This window comes from Chiloscyllium punctatum, chromosome 47 (genome assembly GCF_047496795.1).
Source record: "Chiloscyllium punctatum isolate Juve2018m chromosome 47, sChiPun1.3, whole genome shotgun sequence".
NCBI lineage: Eukaryota > Metazoa > Chordata > Chondrichthyes > Orectolobiformes > Hemiscylliidae > Chiloscyllium > Chiloscyllium punctatum.
In genome coordinates this window covers 26,458,843-26,474,732 of record NC_092785.1, presented here as the reverse complement: position 1 = coordinate 26,474,732, position 15,890 = coordinate 26,458,843, and the positions used below count along the sequence as shown (strand labels likewise).

At 46.1% G+C, this 15,890-nt stretch overlaps 2 protein-coding genes across 2 annotated transcripts in view; one reads left to right on the top strand and one right to left on the bottom strand.

Annotated features, from left to right (window-relative positions):
- LOC140468458 (uncharacterized) overlaps positions 1-15,890 on the top strand; it is a 1,057,462-nt gene that overhangs the window by 435,806 nt on the left and 605,766 nt on the right. The gene's annotated exons all lie outside the window — the stretch shown is intronic.
- LOC140468483 (probable G-protein coupled receptor 139) overlaps positions 1-15,890 on the bottom strand; it is a 37,917-nt gene that overhangs the window by 17,103 nt on the left and 4,924 nt on the right. The window contains exon 3 of the mRNA XM_072564564.1: positions 7,955-8,015. Coding sequence (XP_072420665.1) covers positions 7,955-8,015 — 61 coding nt within the window. The remainder of the gene's footprint in view (positions 1-7,954; positions 8,016-15,890) is intronic.

Genomic DNA, 15,890 nt, shown 5'->3' with positions numbered 1-15,890 from the left:
CCATAAGGATAACCCCGAAGTCTGAGTATCGTCCTTGCAGAGCACAATACCTGTTAAAACCCGGGGGGCTATAGAAGGAATCACTCCAGTCTTTGAATCCCTCCTAAAGGCTGGAGTGATAATCCCCTGTAAAAACTCACCGGTGAGGACCTCCATTTTTCTGGTCAAAAAGGCAAACATTCCCGGTGAACCGGAGGATTGGAGGTTTGTTCAAGACCTGCAGGCTGTCAATGACGCTGCTGTTCCACGTGCCTCAAATGTTCCCAATCCCTGTACTATATTGGCTCAAATTCCACCGGACAGGAAATCGTTCTCTGTTGTGGATTTAGCAAATGCCTTCTTTAGTGTACTGGTGCACCCAGATCGTCAATTCTGGTTCGCTTTTCCATTCAAAGGGAAATCATATACCTTCACGTGACTTTGTTAAGGTTATTGTGAGTCCCCCCACCATATATAATGAGGCTCTACGCAGGAGTCTGGAGACTCTTGGTTTAACCCCGGGGTCAGCGCTTCTGCAGTGTGGAGACGATTGGTTAATAGTGGCACCAACAGAGGAGCAGTGTGAGAAGTAGACCCTTGCGTTGCTTGCCATCGAGCGGGGGAAGGGCACAAAGCCAGTCTCACAAAGCTACAATTTGTGCAACAACAGGTGAAGTTCTTAGGTCACCTAATATCTGAATAAGGGAAGGCCATTGGTCAAGACAGAGTTCAAGCAATCCAGCAAATTCCAAAGCCTCATACGAAGAGACAATTGCTCTCCTTTTTGGGTATGTGCTCCTACTATAGGATGTTTATCGCACATTACACAACCCTTGAGGCTCCCCTAAGTGACATAGCCCATGGAAAAGGGTTGCAGAACCAGAGTCCATTACAGTGGACCCCAGAGGCCGAGAGTGCCTTTGTTGAAGTAAAAAGGGCGCTCCAATCTACACCTACACTGGGGATTCTGAACCCAGACCAGCCTTTTGTACAAATGGTGGATGGGAAGCGTGGCTGTATGACATCGATGCTGTTGCAGGATCATGGGGGAAAATAGCTTAGTTTTTGGCTAAACCTGACCCCGTAGTGGCAGGATTGTCTCAATGCCTGTGAGCTGTGGCCGCAGCTGAAAAGGCTGTTGGAGCATCCAGGGATATAGTCGGCTGTGGTGAATTAACCCTCCTGGTCCCACATGCAGGATCCTGACTGCTTTCCAAGCAAATGACCGCACACATGTCAGCAGCACGTTGGCTCCGATACAATACTGTGTTATTGGAGACGCCTAACATTACAATAAAGCGATGTAACGTCCTTAACCCTGCGAGCCTTCTCCCCACAGAAGGAGACAGAGACCCACACGATTGTGTTGCTGTAACGAATGAAATTTGCAGCCCTAGACCAGATTTGCAGGATTGACCATGTCAGAATCCAGATATGGAGTTTGTTTCTGGATGGGTCAGCATTCAGGAGCAAGGGGACAGGCCAGAATTGTGTTGGGTATGATGCAGTGACTATCTACGAGGTAGTCAAAGTGGGATCACTCCCTTCTCATCTGTCAGTGCCAGCAGCGGAGCTGATTGCCTTGAATGAGGCCTGTAAGTTGGCTGAGGGAAGGACAGTGAATATTTACACCGATAGCAGATATGCCTTTGGGGTTGGACATGATTTTGGAACCCTGTGGAAACACAGGAGGCTTCTTCACCTCCACCGGAAAGCCCATCACACACCGCGGCCTGGTTTCCGACCTCCTGGAAGCGGTCCTGTTGCCTAAATCAATCGCTGTGTGTAAATGCGAAGCCCACACAAAAAATAACGATTTTTATTTCTCAAGGCAATGCAAAGGCGGACGCAGTGGCAAGGACAGCAGCCCAGCAACCCCCAAGCGATCAGTTTGACATGTGTATGACATAAATTTGTACCCCAACAGCAGCCGTACGGGGGTTACAGTCACAGGCCACACCAGAAGAAAATCGTGAGTGGACAAAAGCAGGATGCAGTGTGGGGGAAGAAGTATGGTGTGGTCCCAATGGGAAACCCTGTCTACCACTATCATTATTATATGGTAAGGACCATGTGTCAAAAGCGGGGGATGTATGACAGTATTTTGGCACACTGGCACACTGAGGGATTTATGCATTATTCCCAGAAATATTGTTAACGATGTGTTATCTGTGCCACTAATAATGTGGGGAGGGGAATACAGATGAGTCAGGTAGCACACCCCCAACCCCAAAGACCCTTTGAGCATATACGGATGGATTTTATTGAACTAACAGCCAGTGAAGGGGAAAGGTATTGTCTGGTAATAGTTGATATGTTTTCCAAATGGGTGCAAGTGTTCCCCACGGTTAAACAGGATGCCAGTGCAGTAACCAAGGCTCTGCTGACTGAAATAATCCCGAGATGGGGCGCCCCTGAAAGCCTTAGTTGTGATCATGGGACACCATTTGTCAATAATGCCCTACAGCAGATCAGTGATTATTTCAGGATGAACATGAGACAAGACTGTGCCTACCACACCCAGCGAGCGGTGGGGCAGTGGAAAGAGAAAGTGCTACCCTAAAAAATAAATGGACAAGATGTTGTGAGGAACTAGGAGTGAGATGGACAAAGGCACTTCCGATTGTGCTGATGTATATGAGATCGAGGAGGAGAGGAAGAGCTCATCTTAGCCCTTTGAGATTTTGTTTGGTTGACCGTCCAACACAGGAATTGACCCAAGACCTAAGGTAAGACAGATAACAGACCCCTGTGAGGATGAGATGCTGTGTTACTGTGTGAAACTCTACACTTTTGTCTCAAATACAGAATCAAGTGAACTCAGCACTACCCCAACCAGCAGGAGGGAAGCTCCCCGATCTAGAACCTGGAGACTGGATAGTGGTGAAAGACTTCAGGAGGAACAACTGGAAGGTGAAGAGGTGGTGGAGGGCCATTTCAAGTGCTCCTCACAACACGGAGAGCTGTTAAGATCGCAGGAAGAGCCACGTGGAGACACACCAGCCATTGCAAACGTGCAGCTGGACTTGAGGAGACATTGGACGACACTGGAACCAAATACGCGCAAGTAGTGAAACGCTGAAAAACAGATTGGACTTATATACATTGGGATTGTAAGGTTGCTAGATGCCTCATGTCAATATGGGACTGCCCCAGCTCACAGTTAGCAAGCACCCTGGTAAGGTCTATTCGTAAGGGCAAGGGGCATCTGGGATACAGCCACAGATGTTAACGTTAACTGAGGGTGCTAAGGGAACCTTCACATGCGACCCATGGCCTTTAGAAACCAGGACGACTATAAATGGGACGATAAATATTTATGCAGGGATCCTTGTGGTCCCAGTGACTGGCAGTTAGTAGTAGCCACCATGGTGACAGGGACGCCTGACATGGGAAATAGGTATTCTATTATCGACGAAGGAGGTGCCAGGGAACGGATAATAATATCCAAGACTCAGAGAGTGACGTGGGAGTCTGGTGGTGTGGAATAAATACAGCCTTCTCCAACATCTATAGGCAGGTGAATATAGTGGTACAGTCTCCCCCCGCCCCGCCCCCCACCCCTAACCCCGAGATGCAGTGCAGAAGGTCATACAGAAGATAGTAGCACCGGGGCATGGCAACCAACCAAACCAGCTCATGGACCTATGCCCAATCAGGGCAGAGGGCATTAATGACACACCCGAACCTGGAGGGAGTCGGCCGAGGCTCGAGAGGGAGTTGGCCCTTCATGAGGTAAATGGCGTAAATGCGACGCCAGGAGGTTGGGAAGTGTGAAGGGCCATTGTTAGATGTGAAGGGGATCAGAGCATGTTGCTTTGGCCCAAAAACAACACCGGAGATTCGACGTTGGCCACCCTTATTGGATATGTTTGCACACAGCCCAACGGTGGACCACTGAACCAATCACAGAGAGACTGGGGAGAAATGTTAGCTGTCTGCTTCCACGGGCAGTGACCACCCTGACCCTGATAGGGGGAGCAATTAGGGCAAATCTTGCGCCACCAACCGAACTCAAGGCTAACTGCAGTCCCAAGGCTGACACGCTTCCAACACAGCCTTCCATATAGTGGAAGGCAGGGGATTAATGTGTATTTGTACCAATCAGGGGAGATTCCACTTGGGGATCTCCCAGTGTACCACGACGCTGTACTTCAACAATGACTCCTACTCAGCAACCTACGCAAATGGTACGATCATAAACATTGCTTGTTCCTTTATCAATAATCAGACCATGATGGCGGGTATAATATGGGCCAGGGGAGAGAAAGGGTACCACCACCTTCCCCTGGGATGGAAGGGGTGCTACTACCCCACGACACTGTCCACTGGCACAACAGTGTTGTCCCAAAGCCAGTATCGGATGAACCCGAAGGGACATCCCACGACATTGGGATGAGTGCACACTCACAGACCCCTGGACTACACCAGGAGCGAACATTGAGTGGTTTATTCTCTGAGGAGCAGGGTCGACGGTGGCAATAAACAAGATTAATGGTCTCGCATGTCGTGTATTACTGTTAGCAAATGAGATTGGGGAAGGGTCAGCACTCATTAGATTAAATTCCCTAAAGTGTGGAAACAGGCCCTTCAGCCCAACATGACCCTCTGAAAGAGTAACCCACCCCCCCTCCAACTAATACACCTAACAGCTCTGGGCAATTTAGCATGGCCAATTCACCTGACCTGCACAACTTTGGAGCGTGGGAGGAAACCAGAGCACCCAGAGGAAGCCCACACACGCACGGGGAGAATGCACAAACTCCACACAGACAGTTGCCTAAGGTGGGACTGAACCTGGGACCCTGGTGCTATGAGGCAGCAGTGTGAACCACTGAGCCACTGTGAGCTAACAGCAGTAAGGGAAGCAGTGATACAAAATCGATAAGTGCTCGACATACTGATGGCAGAGAGAGGGGGCGTTTGTAAACTTTTAGGTACCTCATGCAGTTTTAATATTCCTGATGAATCCCAAATATCACCAGTGTAACAAATCATATGAAGGCGGCGATACGACTAACTCCCCCAGCAGATGACTCCTGGTTCTGATGGCTCACCTCCCATTGGGGAGGATGGGGATATTGGATCCTACATGTTCTACTAGTTGTAGGGCTGGTCTTACTGATAGTGCTTTGTAAAGGACCCTGCTTGTCTACCTGCCGACGCCACTTGCTTATGAATGCAGTGGGATGCCAAATGGTAAAACGATCAGGGGCCCAACAGCAGGGAAACCAGATTATGTGGACCCCACCTTACAGTGACGTGGACGACTGTGATGTGTGACAATGGGCTATGTACAGGGCACACCAGGACAAGTGACAATATCACCACAAAGCTGTAGGTGGTGTCTGAGGAAAGGGCTGGTGTTCCCTAAGTAATTTGATGTATAGCTCTGTGGCTCTGTACAATTTATTTGTTATTTTTGGCATTGTTGTCATAAAATGCCAAAAAGGAAGAGGTGTAATGGAAAATTAACAAAATTACTATTTACTGTGAAATCTGAAAGAGAATACTTTGCGAAATCTAACGTCTTGGCTAAAGCTTTAGGTAGACAGCCTAACTTTGCTGGATTTTGCAAGCAGACAGCTTGACCTTGCAAGTCTTGCAAACAGTTAGATTCAGCAAGAGTCAGGTAAAATATAAGGGCAGTAAGCAATTATATCAACAGCAAAGGAATGCGAAAAACAACTCCATATGTGGAAAGGAACTCGAATGTTCCTAGCACATGTCCTTGAGCGTGTGATAAGGAGAAGCAAAGTATAGTATAAAGAGAACATGTGAACACTGTTCTGAGCCCTTATATGGGGCGTTTTGCCAAGTGTATTGGGTCCCCTGTAGAGGTTACAATAAAGCTTTTTCTTTGCTCTTGTTAGCATTTAAGTCGTGTCGATTTAATTTCCATGACACATTATAGAGCGAGAATGCAAACAAAGAGAAATCCCATCTCCAGACTCGGAGACTGGGGAGGAGCTGAATGGTGTGAAGGCAATGACCTCGTGGGATTGTTGCTCGACTGTTAATCTAGAGACTCTGGAAATGATCTGCAGAGCTGAGTTCCAATCCTCCAATAGTGAACTTCGCACTAAGTTAAATGTCTGGAGTTAAGAGCTTAATGATGACCATGAGTCATTCTTCAGTGTTGGAGGGAACAAACTTCAGAGAATGAAATCAGGTATTCTGACCTTAGGTCTGGCCTAAGTGTGAAACCAGTCCCACAGCAATGTGTGATTCTTAACAACCCTATCATTAGGGATGGGCAGTAAATACTGTTCCAACCAGAAACGCTTACGAAATGTGAATGGCTCAGGGGGCATTTGACTGAAGCAGGGCGTAAATGAAGAGAAAGGAAGATTTTTCAGTGACTTTTTTCTTTTAATCCACTAACATTGGTATTTGTATTGAGTTTAGTTACAGTCTGCCAGGGGGACTTATAACTTGAGATAAAATCCTGAGGATCAGACCCACTGGGAGATCGGATTGAGGGAAGCAGTTAATATAACACTGATCCATTCTCTGATCAAACCAGTCCTTCCTCTGCACAGACTCTGAGGCTACTCCCGTCCTCCAGCACAGTTTTTCCACGATCTCCAGCTCCCAGTAATTTCTCCCCGTGGTGAGTCCCTCAGATCCCAGGGCACAGAGGCGGTCTGTAAAACTCTCCTCAGCGTCAGAGAGACTATTCCCGCTCTCCCACCCCGACTTAAACTCTTCAGATCTTCAGAAACCTCGCAGCAGAGACTTGTTGTTACCACAGGGTCATTGATACAATGAGAAGACGGAACGGGGAATTAAAGACAATCGCTTGGTATGTGTGTGAGCATGTGTGGGGCGCAGAATAAGGTGTGAGTGGGTCATGTGTATGTGAGGAAGGAAGCGTGCAAGTGTGTACATTTGAGGAGGGCAGTATGGGAGGGGGATGTGTGTAAGAGAGAAGGGAGGAGTGAGGAGCTATCGTGTGTGTGAGGACGGAGGTGTGGGAGAGGGATATATGAGTAAGGAATGAACTGACCGAGGGTCATGTGTCTGTGAGGAGGGAAGTGGGTGAAGGTCATGCATGTGTGAGGAGGGAAGTGTGGGAGGGGGATTTGTGTGTAAGGAGGGAAGTGTGGGAGGGGGATTTGTGTGTAAGGAGGGAAGTGTGGGAGGGGGATTTGTGTGTAAGGAGGGAAGTGTGGGAGGGGGATTTGTGTGTGATGAGGGAAGTGTGGGAGGGGGATTTGTGTGTAAGGAGGGAAGTGGGGGAGGGGGATATGTGTGTGATGAGGGAAGTGTGGGAGGGGGATTTGTGTGTAAGGAGGGAAGTGTGGGAGGGGGATTTGTGTGTAAGGAGGGAAGTGTGGGAGGGGGATTTGTGTGTAAGGAGGGAAGTGGGGGAGGGGGATTTGTGTGTAAGGAGGGAAATGTGGGAGGGGGATTTGTGTGTGAGGAGGGAAGTGTGGGAGGGGGATTTGTGTGTAAGGAGGGAAATGTGGGAGGGGGATTTGTGTGTGAGGAGGGAAGTGTGGGAGGGGGATTTGTGTGTAAGGAGGGAAGTGTGGGAGGGGGATTTGTGTGTAAGGAGGGAAGTGTGGGAGGGGGATTTGTGTGTGATGAGGGAAGTGTGGGAGGGGGATTTGTGTGTAAGGAAGGAAGTGGGGGAGGGGGATTTGTGTGTGATGGTGACCTGTGGGAGCGGGATTTGTGTGTAAGGAAGGAAGTGTGGGAGGGGGATTTGTGTGTGATGAGGGAAGTGGGGGAGGGGAATGCGACAATGTTTCTAGGAGAAGTTTCCAAACATTTTTCCTGATTCATATTCCTGATTCACCATCCTGTAGGAAGACCACACACAGTCCCAGGTCACTAGATTCCACTGCCAGTTTGTAAAGTCTGGAAAAATCAGGGATGGCCACTGTTGGTTTATTTATTAAAATTGCCTTCATCCTTTCAAAGACTATCTAGCATTCTGCTAAAAAAAAAGACCATTTTTAGTCTTTACCGTCATAAATTCGTATAAATCGCAGCTCTCCATCTAAAACGTCCAGTAAACTCACACATTTCTGCAAATCCAGTAAGTTTTCATTTAGTTTTAGGACCAGGAATTGTACTCGAGCCTTCACTTTTGCTGTCCTTGACAATGTCTTTGTGCCTGTAGGTGTATGTCCTGGATGTGTTTGGATATCAATGTGTCCCTGTGTGTCTGCATGTACTTGTGTGTTTGTGTGGACATGAATCTGAGAGTGTCTGCAGGTACGTGTGTGTTTGTGTGGACATGAATCTGAGAGTGTCTGCATGTACGTGTGTGTTTGTGTGGACATGAATCTGAGAGTGTCTGCATGTACGTGTGTGTTTGTGTGGACATGAATCTGAGAGTGTCTGCAGGTACGTGTGTGTTTGTGTGGACATGAATCTGAGAGTGTCTGCATGTACGTGTGTGTTTGTGTGGACATGAATCTGAGAGTGTCTGCATGTACGTGTGTGTTTGTGTGGACATGAATCTGAGAGTGTCTGCATGTACGTGTGTGTTTGTGTGGACATGAATCTGAGAGTGTCTGCATGTACGTGTGTGTTTGTGTGGACATGAATCTGAGAGTGTCTGCATGTACGTGTGTGTTTGTGTGGACATGAATCTGAGAGTGTCTGCATGTACGTGTGTGTTTGTGTGGACATGAATCTGAGAGTGTCTGCAGGTACGTGTGTGTTTGTGTGGACATGAATCTGAGAGTGTCTGCATGTACGTGTGTGTTTGTGTGGACATGAATCTGAGAGTGTCTGCATGTACGTGTGTGTTTGTGTGGACATGAATCTGAGAGTGTCTGCATGTACGTGTGTGTTTGTGTGGACATGAATCTGAGAGTGTCTGCATGTACGTGTGTGTTTGTGTGGACATGAATCTGAGAGTGTCTGCATGTACGTGTGTGTCTGTGTGGACATGAATCTGAGAGTGTCTGCAGGTACGTGTGTGTTTGTGTGGACATGAATCTGAGAGTGTCTGCAGGTACGCGTGTCTTTATGCATCTGCGTGTCTCCCTATTTGTGTTTCCTGTATTTATGTTTGTAAGCGTCTGTTTGTAAGCGTGTGTATCTGTCAAGGTGCGCATGAGTGCTTCTGGCTCTGTCTGTTCTTCTGTGTGAGTAACTTTGTACGTGCGTTTGTAGGTATATGTCTGTGCGTTATTCTTTATTAGTGCATGTATTACAATGTGTATCTATGCTGGTATGCATCTGTGTGTATGTCCGTGTGTCCAATTATGCATGCTTGTGTCTGTCACCTCTTCATGTATTAGTGTGCACCTGTGTATGTGTATCTCTGTGTAATGGGGTCTCTGCTCTTCTGGGTCAATCTCCCCTCTCTGTGTCTGCCTTATCCATAATATTATTATGTTGACGCTCACATTAATATATGCATCTATATGTGTGCCACAATGTTGGTGTGTGTGCGAGTGTGTGCGCCTGTGTATCTGTTTCTGACGAAAACAGGAATCACTTTGTCCTGATGGAGGTTTGAGTGAATGGATTACAATGCGGAAACTCCAAGGTTCAGAGTCTCTGTCTCCCTTTGCCTATCGCCTCCCTCTCGTGTTTAGAGTGGTGTAGCACCACCCCCTGGTGGACTGCGCGTGCCAATGCACAAGCCTGTGTTTGTGAATTGTGATTTTGCTGTCACTTTAAATGGTTAATTTTAACCTTGAGTTTTTAGAAGAGAGGTTGTAAAGGCAGGGGTGCCGAAGAGTCTAGGAAGTTTAACAGTTTAACAATGAAAGGTGAGTGGTCAGTTCTCCCAGTCTTTTTTTTAGTTGCAGCAATCACAAGATGTCCAGAAGAATGTAGAGCATAGAACAGTCCATCACAGTACGTTCTGAGAGACAGGATTTATGATTACTTGGAAAACGATAGCTTTATTTGAGATAGTCAGCATAGATTTGTGAGGAGCAAGACATACCTCACAACCCTTATTTAATTCTTTGAGGATGTGACAAAACACGTTGATGAAAGTACAGCGGTGGATGTGGTGTACGTGGATTTTAGCAAGGCACTTGATATGGTTCTCCATTGTAGGCTCATGCAGAAAATATGGCTGCCTGGGTAAAGAATTGGGAGGCCCATAGAAGGGAGAGTGTGGTAGTTGGTGGAAAGTATTCAGCCCACAGCTTCGTGACCAGTGGTGTTCGGCAGGGATCTGTTCTAGGACCTTTGTCCTCCGTGATTTTTATAAATGACTCGGATAAGGAAGGTGGAAGGATGGATTACTAAGTTTGCCGATGACGCGAAAGTTGGTTGAGTGGTCGACAGTGTGGAGGGTTGTTTTAGGTTGCAATGGGACATAGACAGGATGCAGAGCTGGGCTGAGAAATGGCAGATGGAATTCAACCTGGAAAAGTATGGAGTGATTCGTTCTGTTAGGTCGAGTTTGTGTGCAGATTACAGTGTTAAAGGCAGAATTCTTAGCTGTGTGGATGAACAGAGGGATCTTGGAGCCTACACCCATAGGTCTCTCAAAGTTGCCACCCAAGTTGATAGGGTTGTTAAGAAGCTGTATGGTGTGTTGGCTTTCATTAACAGGAGGATTAAGTTTAAGAGTCACAAGGTTGTCTCCAGTTCTATGGAGCTCTGGTTAGACCACACTTGGAATATTGTATTCCGTTCTTGTTGCCTCATAATGCGAAGGGTGTGGAAGTTTTAGAGAAGGTGAAGAGGAGATTTACCAGGATGTTGCGTGGACTGGAGGGTATGTCTTATGTCGAAAGGCTGGAGATCTCAAGCGTTTCTCATTGGAACGAAGAAGGATGAGAAACATCTCAGTACAGGTGTACAAGTTGATGAGAGGCATAGATAGAGTAAATAGTCAGAGATTTTTCCCCAGGGTGGAAATAACTATCACTAGGGGGGCATAATTTTAAGGTTATTGGAGGAAGGTTTAGGACAGAGGTTGGTTCTTTACACAGAGAGCAGTGGGTGCATAGAATGCACGACCAGCGGTGGTAGTAGACTCAGATACATTAGAGGTAAAAACAATAACTGCAGATGCTGGAAACCAGATTCTGGATTAGTGGTGCTGGAAGAGCACAGCAGTTCAGGCAGCATCCAACGAGCAGCGAAATCGACGTTTCGGGCAAAAGCCCTTCATCAGGAGACAATTAAGCAAGTCATAGATGAGCGCATGTAGGATTGTAAAATGAATGGTACGTAAGTCAGTTTGATCTTAGGGTAGGATAAAAGGTCTGCACAACATGGAGGGCTGAAGGGCCTGTGCTGTGCTGTACTATGTTCTATGCTCTGCCCTGTTAAGCAATGCCACTCCCTAGTCTTATTTACCTTCCTCCCTACTCGTTTTGAAACATCAAAACCTGGAACATCCAACAACAATCCTGCCCCGCTGATATCAAGTCCTGATCCATGCTCTCAGTTCATCAGCCGAATTCCTAAAACTCCAAACATGAAAATAGACACACTTCAACCCATAAACCCATCAAGTGTTGCAAGCTTCTTTGTAAAGTAAAGGATTCCTCTGACCTTCTCTGAATTCTCTCTCTGGATGTTTTTTTCCTCCTGTTTGTACGAATCTGTGTTTGAATTTATCATGGGAAAAAGCCAAGGGATGTGTTTTTGGGAAGTTACTATACTGGAAAAGTTAATTAGTAATAGTTAATTAGTCAGTTTTCCAAAAGTTAAATTATTCCAAATTCCACTTTCTTTTGCTCGTGTTTCAACTGTAGTAGAACGTAGAACATAGAAAAGTACAGCACAGAACAGGCCCTTCGGCCCACGATGTTGTGCCGAGGTTTAATCCTAATGTAAAATATAGTAACCTAACCTACCCACCCCTCGACTCACTGCTCTCCCTGGGCATGTCCAGCAGTCGCTTAAATGTCCCCAATGACTCTGCTTCCCCCACCACCGCTGGGAACGCATTCCATACATTCACAACTCTCTGCGTAAAGAACCTTCCTCTGACGTCTACTCTATACCCTCCTCCCTATATCTTAAAACTATGACCCCTCGTGCCAGTCAATCCTGCCCTGGGGTAAAGTCTCTGGCTCTTGACTCTATCCATGCCTCTCATTACCTTGTATACCTTGATCAGGTCACCTCTCTTCCTCCTTCTCGAAAATTTCATGCTCAGTCAACCTCTCTTCGTTAGACAAGCCTTCCAGTCCAGGCAGCACCCTGGTAAACCTTCTTTGCACCCTCTCCAAAACCAGAATTGGACACAATATTCCAAGTGTGGCCTCACCCGGGACATGTAGAGCTGTAGCAAAACCTTGGATTCAAGATGCATGTATCTGAGTGTGTGTGTATGTGTGTTGTGGTATGAGTTTGGATGATGTTGTGTGAGCTGCTGCCCTCCCTCTCTCCCTCTCTCGCTCTCTGACTGTACACCAGATGGTTTCAGACTCCACCACAGCCCTTAACATGGATACCCCTGTTCGTGGAAGTCAAAACAGCACATGCTTTATTAACAAGTGTTCAAATAAATGATGGTTTGCTTAAAGTCGAGTGATTCGACCAGTTGGAACACGCCGAGGACATTCACTTCACATCTGCCTTAAAAATAAGAAAAAGTTTAAGACCTAAGCTACCTTCATGAAATATTTTCTGGTGTTTCTGGCCTGATCCTTAGGAGAATCTGTCAAATTAAATGTTTGGTGCATTCTTCAAAGGATGTCTCTGGATCCACAGAGCAGTTTTGTCCTGTACATTGTGATGTTGGTGCTGGTCTCACTCCCGCCACGTTGGAATGATTTCTCACTGACAATTTGTGCAGAAAGTGCAATTAAATTCGCCCCGTCTCCTTACAAAATGGTTCACACAGAGGTGCTTGGGTACAATTACAGCACAAACACTATTTCATACGTATAATGTGTGGGATATTGCTGAAAAACAAACCATTTCCATGTTGTGGAGAGAGAGCAGAAACATTTATTTGCAGGAGCCATGGAGTTCAGTACAATTGCAATCCACTCCACACGTGTGTGTGTGAGAGAGAGAGACAGTTTGTGCGTGCGTTGTGTTCATATGTATGTGTCTGTGTGTGTGTATGCGTGTTGTGGTATGAGTTTGGATGATGTATGAGCTGCTGCCCTCCCTCTCTCCCTCTCTCGCTCTCTGACTGAATACCAGATGGTTCCAGACTCTACCACCTCTACCATGGCGTGGAGAGGCCAGCCGAGGAAGACATTCAATTGCTTTCAGCACAAGGCAGCTAGTTTGTATTATTTTGACTTTTGACCCCATGAAAGACATTTCTGTTTGGACTGCATTGGAGAAGCAGCCCATCGGAACCCGGAAATAGCATGCTGAAAAATAGGAAGGTCGGACCTTTATTATCATTCGTTTGGCGAGTGGGTTCGGTAATCACCTGTTATAATTTCTATATCGGCTCAGAGTTTGTCTTTATGTGACATTAATCTGGGCTGTGTTGAATTGTTCCTGTGGAGTGAGACAATGTGTTTAAATAGTCAAATGTTTTCTGATTCCATCGAAGTTCATCATAACCATCTAAAATCTTTGATTTTGATGGACTTACAGTAGGTTGCAAACTGCTAGGAATTACCCAGTGGGAAATACCATTTTTCTGGCGATTTTGTTTTAGATTATACTATATTGAGGAATTTACAGTTTACCAAATAAACTCTCTTAGTGCACAGCAATCAGGGCCATCTGTCAGGAGTATAATGGGAGATTCCCCACTTGCCTGGATTGGTTGCATTTTAATAAAACTCAAGAAGACAGACGTCATTCAGGATGAAACAACCCGCTTGATTGGCAGTGCGTTCACAAACATCCAATCCCTCCATCACCGAGGGTTATGAGCAGCATTGTGTACCATAGAACATAGAACATAGAACATAGAACAATACAGCACAGAACAGGCCCTTCGGCCCACGATGTTGTGCCGAACTTCTATCCCAGATTAAGCACCCATCCATGTACCTATCCAAATGCCGCTTAAAGGTCGCCAATGAATCTGACTCTACCACTCCCACGGGCAGCGCATTCCATGCCCCCACCACTCTCTGGGTAAAGAACCCACCCCTGACATCTCCCCTATACCTTCCACCCTTCACCTTAAATTTATGTCCCCTTGTAACACTCTGTTGTACCCGGGGAAAAAGTTTCTGACTGTCTACTCTATCTATTCCCCTGATCATCTTATAAACCTCTATCAAGTCACCCCTCATCCTTCGCCGTTCCAACGAGAAAAGGCCGAGAACTCTCAACCTATCCTCGTACGACCTACTCTCCATTCCAGGCAACATCCTGGTAAATCTTCTCTGCACCCTCTCCAAAGCTTCCACATCTTTCCTAAAGTGAGGCGACCAGAACTGCACACAGTACTCCAAATGTGGCCTAACCAAAGTCCTGTACAGCTGCAACATCACTTCACGACTCTTGAATTCAATCCCTCTGCTAACCATCTGCAAGATGCTCTTCAGAAATTCACCAAAACTGCTTAGACAGCACCTTCCAAGCCGATGACCACTTCCATTGATAAGGGAAAGGACAGCAGATACATAGGAACAACGCCCTCTGCAAGTTTCCCTCCAAACCACTCATCATTTTGACTTGGAATTATATCACCGTTCCTTCACTATCGCGGCGTTATTTCCACCTGAAGGAATATTGTGCACCTTCCACCATACGTGAATTGCAGTGGTTCAAGAAAGCAGCTCACCATCACCTTCAGACGTAGTTACAGGGAATGGGGACATCCCAACACTGAAATAAAAATCAATCATTTCATGGTCTGGAACAATACGGCCAACCTGTGGGGTTTTATTTATTGGTAACCTGAGGAATTCATGTAACAAGATATTTTACTGCATTACTGATCTTCGCTCTGAGCCTAGACAATGTTGCTGCATAAATAAATGTGTTTGTGCAACAGCTTAATGTTTGCAGCATGTAACCAACTCTACTGAAGTGAAATAGAAAAGGCGGGTAATTGTCAGGATCAATTTCTTGAATTATGAAATAGAAGAAATTTACAACATAGATTAACCACAGGAGGATGAAACTCCCAGAGATGGTGAAGAGCAAAACCACAGACCTCCTTCTGCTCTCCATCTCTGGGTCTCTGTGATTCTCTCCTTCACTCTCACCCTTCAGCCTCTTCCAGACTCGACTGGTCACTAAAATGTATCTGACTGTCAGAGCATTGAGCATCAGAATGAAAGCAAATGGCAGTAAAGGGGTTAAAACTGTATCAAGCCAATTTAATCCCACCCACCAAGTCTCAGGATAGTAGCTTGATTTTGAATCACAGTAGAAAGGCACATTGTTGATAATCCAAACAGACTGGTACTGAAAATAGAAGGGGATATTTTTCAAACAGAACAAGGTGCAGGTCGTTGCTAGAACCACAGTTGCAGCTTTGTCAGTGCGATATTTTCTTTTCAGCTTCTGACAACAAATGGTCATGAAACGGTCAAAGGAGAAAGTGACAGTGAACCAAACACAGCAGTCTCTGGCTGCACGATATAACACCCAATTAATACTACACACAGGAGTGATGTCCAGGAAGCAGCGTGAGTAATAATAATATCGAAATCTCCTCAGTATAATGTCAGTGATAAGGACCATCAGATCGGCAACTGACATAAACACCAGATAGCGAGTAGTGCGAGGGGCAATACCACACATTCCCCTGCAAAGGATGACAATCGCCAACAAATTTACTGTGGAAAACAAATGGATGTAGAAAGAGTGAATAACTGGTCAGAAACTGACCCTGCCTGTTCCAAAAAACAAGAATAAGATTTTTACACTAACAGCTAGTGCATCGTGTGACTGGAAAGGGTAGTGGTTCACTGAGTTGGAATTTTAACATTTGAGCACCAATGTTAAGTTGTCCTCCAGCCCCATCACTGCAGAGATTATGGATTTTGGACAAGGAGTAAAGAAAATAAAAGAAAGTCTGTGATTTTGTTCAT